Source organism: Carlito syrichta, unplaced genomic scaffold (assembly GCF_000164805.1).
Source record: "Carlito syrichta isolate Samal-C Ts95f unplaced genomic scaffold, Tarsius_syrichta-2.0.1 Scaffold303572, whole genome shotgun sequence".
NCBI lineage: Eukaryota > Metazoa > Chordata > Mammalia > Primates > Tarsiidae > Carlito > Carlito syrichta.
This window is the reverse complement of record NW_007247668.1, coordinates 297,218-303,217: the sequence shown is the minus strand read 5'-3', so window position 1 is coordinate 303,217 and position 6,000 is coordinate 297,218. Positions and strand designations below refer to the sequence as shown.

The window sequence follows — 6,000 nt, the reverse complement described above, 5'->3', positions numbered from 1 at the left end:
GAGTTGGAATCTCACTCTGTCACCCAGAGTACAGGCTGAAATACAGTGGCACACTAATGGCCACCGCAGCCTCGACCTGCTGGGCCCAGGCGATCCTTGCGCCTCAGCCTTCCAAGTAGCTGGAACCACAGGCATGTGCCATGATGCCTGGCTGATTTTTTTATTTATTGTAGAGATGAGGTCTCACCATGCTGCTCAGGCTGGTCTCGAACTCTTGAGCTCAGGCAATCCTCTCGCCTGTGCCTCCCAAGTGCTGGGATTATAGGCGTGAGCCACCACACCTAGCTGTTGTCTTTTTATATGTTGCTCTAAAGCTTAAATATTTTAATTTTAAAAATAATTAGTGGCTGGGACAATATAATTTAGCAGAAGATAGTATCTTGTCCTTACCTAACCTTAAAGGTTTTAATTTTTTTATTTTTAGTGAGAAGAGTAGCATTGTTTTATATTTTTATAAATCTCTGTTTGACTTAAAAGAAGAAAGCTGGATCCTTTTTTTTTTTTTTTTTTTGAGTTGGAGTCTTACTCTGTCACCCATACTGGAGTGCAGTGGCTGCTCCCAGTTACTGCAGCCTCGACCTGCTGGGCTCCGGCGATCCTTCCGCCTTAGCCTTCCAAGTAGCTGGAACTACAGGCACGTGCTACCACGCCCGGCTAAAAGCTGGATTCTTATATCTGCTTTTGAATTCAGTCTGTTAAAATACCATATATCAAGAAGCCCCTGGAAAACACTGTACACTTATAAAAGAATGAGAGTGCAAAAGATAAATGACATCTTAGCATTATTAGCCTTGACCTTGAATACCCTTGGAAAGTTTTTTCAGGATCCCCAGATCACACTTTGAGAACCACTGCTCTAATCTCCTCATTTTATGTATACAGATACTGGACCTTAGAGATAATAAGAGAGAGATCCAAAATTACACAACCTGTTAATGGCAGGATACAGATCTTAGACACTTTGTCTCATTTCTCTTGGTTTAGGTTTGCAGTCAGAAACCTGGTAAGTACACCTTAATGACCTGTCCTGCTCTCTCTAGTTGCAAAGACTGTCACAATATATTATCCCTACAATTTCTTTTTTTTTTTTTTGAGTTGGAGTCTTACTCTGTTGCCCAGACTGGAGTGCAGTGGCACGCTTCTGGCCACCGCAGCCTCAACCTGCTGGGCTTCAGCGATCCTTCTGCCTCAGCCTTCCAAGTAGCTGGAACGACAGGCGTGCACTACCACACCCAGCTAGTTTTTGATTTTATTGTAGAGATGAGGTCTCGCCAAGTTGCCCTGGCGGGTCTCAAACCCGCGGGCTCAGGCAATCCACTCACCTTGGCCTCCCAATGTGCTGGGATTACAGGCTGAGCCACCGAGCCTGGCCGACTAAAATTTTTTAAATATAAAAGGAGAGGAAAATCAACAAACTTGATAAATTCTGCAACAAGCATACTGTGTTTGAATCACAATCTCTATTTGAACTGAAACACTAAGGCAAATTCAACTGCACCCTACTCCATGCAAGTTGGTAAAGACAAACTGCATGGTAAATATAAATATGGAAAGCAGGCTAACCACAGTATCACTTTTTATCATATCTTCTGTTTGAAATACAACTCAATGTATTTTTTCTCAAAAATTTTTCTCAAGTACTGGCTGAAAGGGTAGTGGATATATTAAGAGACTGCAAATAAACTGGCAATCATATGGAATTTTTTTGGATTAAATGAAGTTGTTCTGAAATGTAGGTGTTTTTCATTCCCTAACCATTTTTTGTCTTTTTTTAAAAAAAAATCATGGACTCCTCTTGGTCACCTTGAGATGATTTCCTTTGTATCCTATCAGATGGTTTAAAACTTCTTCAAATGGATTATAGCCTTGTTCCTTTAAACAGCATAGTACCTGGCAAAGCTGGTCTAGTACAGGAAATTCTTCCCAGGGAATGCACTCCCAACTTTTGTTTAATTCAGGCTCTACATTCTTGATTCTGAATCACGAGTCACATCTACCTCTCCTTTCATTAATCTAGTAACATAATGGTAATTATCTTTCTCAATGAAAGAAGTCACAACTGAGGCAAAATTAGCATGTTTTAGATGAAGAGCTGCTGCTTTTCTGGTTTCCCTGTGATCACATTCTTCCCAGCTCTCACCAAACTCCGAATGACCCCCAGGAAACTGGAAACTGCCAGCTCCAAATGACCTGTCTTCCTCCAAGGAGGATACAACAAGGATGCCTGCAGCTGGGACTCCTACTCTGGCCGCCGCCTCCGCCTCCACACTGATGGGTATAGCATGAGCCATATCCTAAAGGCATTTTTATAAACAGTTATTCTTCCCATAAGTCAGTGTCATGGAAACATAAGGCTATAACTTTGTTATGATAAAATATGTGTCCTGGCTGGGCGCAGTGACTCATGCCTGTAATTCTAGCACTTTGGGAGGCTGAGGTGGAGGACTGCTTGAGCCCAGGAGTTTGAGGCCAGCCTAGGCTACACTGTGAGATTTTTATCTCTATTTAAAATATATATATAAATATTTATATACTGGAACAATGCTGTTTAACACTACAGGGACATGCATACACATGAAAATGGTAAGAGATTTGAAACTAATGACAGGGTTATTAAAGACAAACAAAGTTTTAAAATCGGCATTAGACAGTTTGTATTCTAAAACACACACACAGAGAAATCTGTACCAATTAAATACAATAAAGTTGAAGGGTATATAAATTACAGTTTTTCTTTTAACAGACAATAGTAAAATACTACAGTCAGCTCACTATACACAAAAAATCATGAACAGCAGCTTTTCATTACAGTTTCCAATATTTCATTTACCGATGCTAAGAACTTTAAAAAGGTACAGCAGGCTGTACACATTCTCTTGCTCTTCCTCTCACAGCATGTTTACAGCTGTACATCCAGACCAATTGTACAGGCATCTACAGAATAGGTACATAAAGGACTTTTGTAAAAATTTCCACACACATAATCCTTCAACATCTCTGTTCACAGGATAATTTTACAAGTGAAGATATGACAACAGGGACATCTGTATTCAATCATCTCCTGCAAACACAGTAAAGTGTGAACATTGAACTGTATAGCTCAGTCTGTCACTTCAGCATTTTCCATAATCAAGCAAAAGAACAACAGCAAAACCACACCACAATGAAACCTACCATTCCAACACAAACTCCCCAAACCAACACCCCCGCCCCACCCCACCCCTTGGTTGTCCTTGTGTTTTCTTACAGTAATACTGCTCTCTGCAATCCACCAGCCTGGGTGGGCTGAACCAAGGTATAGGAAACTCTGCCATCAGAGCCCCAGTCATTTTAACGGTTATAATACAGTGTCACGTCAGCAGGTGATGGGCCAGGTGGAAGACCAAAGATAGCTGTGAGATTTCTCAGTGTGCTCATGAAACAAAAGACAGAGAATGGCAGTGGCAGCACGTGGCTTGGTAGCCAAGGGAAGTGTGGCACCAAACTTGCAGTCAAACCTAATGTTCACACAAAACAAGAGTGGACAGCAAAAACGTTCAGTCTTAGGTAAGTTCTTTGGTTATAAAGAACAGCATTCTGTAACCTTTTCTGCTAAGAGGGATTTGCAAGCTCATTCTTAGGCAATAAAATATTTTTCATCTGCTTAAGTATAAGAGATCGCCCAAGTTGCTCTGTAACAAAGTCCAGTACCTTATGATTTTCTACAAATCACCTTTATCTGCATTTTAGTGTGCAGCCTTGTCTGTCTCCAAACAGACGTACTACAAGATACACATTTCATATACATAATATATATTATTTATAAAAAAACAAACTAGAGCACAGACTCCAGATTCTACAGTAAGAACTGATTAAAATTGTACAAGAATAAAGTCTGTTTGAATCTGTAGAGGTTTCTACACAGTGGAGGTGTGTAGTAAGTGCAAACAAAAACACTGTCACTTAGTTAATCCAGGATTTTCAGTTCCCTTGCTTTCTGAAAAAAAGCAGAGGCAGCTGATTCACCCAGTTGACAAAGTGCTGCTTCTCTCGCTGGGGAGGAGAAAGGAGGTGGCCCAGGAAGCGCTCAGCTTGGCTTCTCCAGCTTCGGGTCTGAGGTCCAGCCAGGCGGCAGCATGTTTTAAAGATGGCGCTGGTGCTTTTCCAAGGTGACCAGGCAAATAAAGACTCCAAGTTTTGGCCTGAGGAGGTGCTTGCTGCCTCTCACCATGAGGTCGTGCCTACCTGGAAGGCAGAGGCTGGTGAGTTCGAGCTTATCTTCTCCACCCCCAACCCACACTGCCCTAGGCCAGCTAGGGTCACAGCCACACCCAGGAGCTTTTCTTCTTACTGGATTCTATAATAAATCCCAACAGGACCAGCTTTATTATGGAATCCAGTGCTGGAAGCCCCAAGGTGAAGTTTTTAGGTAATGTTATCGCAGCCAACATCCAAAGTTGAAAAAAAAAAAAAAAGTTACTTCTGGACTTATACTCTAAGTCATTTTAGGGGTTAGAACAAGAGCCAAATTGTAATACTAAAAAAGTTCTTAAACTTTAATACTGTTAAAACTTATTAAAGCCAATATGACAACACTAAAGCAAAACATTTTTTTTTTTTTTTGAGTTGGAGTCTCACTCTGTCGCCCAGACTGGAGTGCAGTGGCCGCTCCCGGCCAGCGCAGCCTCCACCTGCTGGGCTCGATCCTTCCATCTCAGCCTTCCGAGTAGCCGGAATTACAGGCATGCGCTACCACGCCCGGCTGATTTTTTGATTTATTGTAGAGATGAGGTCTTGCTGCCCAGGTGGGTCTCGAACCCGCGGGCTCAGGCAATCCGCTCACCTCAGCTTCCCAAAGACACACCGAGCCCGGCTAGGCAAAACATTTTTTAAAGGAAAAACTCTGCCATCATCCTAATACAATAAACATTTTTGCAAGTTGCTTTTTTTTTTTTTTGAGTTGGAGTCTCACTCTGTCACCCAGACTGGACTGCGGTGGCTGTTCTCGGCCACTGCAGCCTCGACTGGCTGGGCTCCAGCAATCCTTCCGCCTCAGCCTTCCAAGTAGCTGGAACTACAGGCGCGCGCTACCAAACCTGGCTAATTTTTTTGATTTATTGTAGAGATGAGGTCTCGCCAAGTTGCCTAGCGGGTCTCAAACCTGCAGTCTCAGGCAATCCACTCACCTCAGCCTCCCAAAGTGCGGGATTACAGGCTCTTCCTCTACCAAGCCCGGCTGCAAATTGCTCTTTTAAACCAAGATCTGGCTGGGTTCGGTGGCTCAGCCTGTAATTCCAGCACTTTGGGAGGCTGAGGCAAGTGGACTGCCTGAGCCCGCAGGTTCGAGACCAGCCCGGGCAACTTGGTGAGATCTCATCTCTACAATAAATAAAAAATTAGCCAGGTGTGGTAGCGTGAGCCTGTAGTTCCGGCTACTTGGAAGGCTGAGGCGGAAGGATCACCTGACCTGAGCCCAGGGGTCGATGCTGGGGTGTCTGTGAGCGTGTCACTGCACAACAGCCTGGGCGACAGAGTGAGACCCCAACTCCAAAAGTTTAAAAATAAATAAATAAATAAACCAAGATTTTTGGGAGGGACACACTATTCTGGAAACTTCTGAAACCTAAACTTTTCCTGTTTGTTGAATTCTAAATAATCTAGGCAATAAAACAAGAGAGAGGCTGTTGCCCCTCTTTCCTTTTCTATGGCCCTCAGGCATTCCCCTGCTCTACAGGGTGGGGAGAGTCTTCTCTGCTCTACTTGGCATGAAGCAAAATTACAGGGTTGGAGGTCAGTGACCCCTGGGAACCTGAAGTTTGAAGTACCCTCCCCCACTGAGTCTGTTGTACATTAGGTTTGAGAAGCAAACCTAATTCTATGGTGAAGAATTAAAGAGGCCTTTACATTTGGTCTTCTTGATTAACAAGGACTGAAAAGCTGATGCAGACTAGTCATGTCGATTCTGCTTTACAGTAATTACCCTACATATGAATGAGTTCCATCCCGAGAACATGTTCTAAG

The 6,000-nt window shown here is 43.1% G+C and overlaps 1 protein-coding gene across 1 annotated transcript in view; it reads right to left on the bottom strand.

Moving 5' to 3' along the window:
• Positions 1-3,697: 3,697 nt before the first annotated feature.
• Positions 3,698-6,000, bottom strand: part of KIF13A (kinesin family member 13A) — a gene marked incomplete at its 5' end in the record, with an annotated part of 226,880 nt that continues 224,577 nt past the window's right edge. The window contains one exon of the mRNA XM_021712662.1: positions 3,698-4,224. Within this exon, the coding sequence (XP_021568337.1) occupies positions 4,204-4,224 (21 nt within the window). The remainder of the gene's footprint in view (positions 4,225-6,000) is intronic.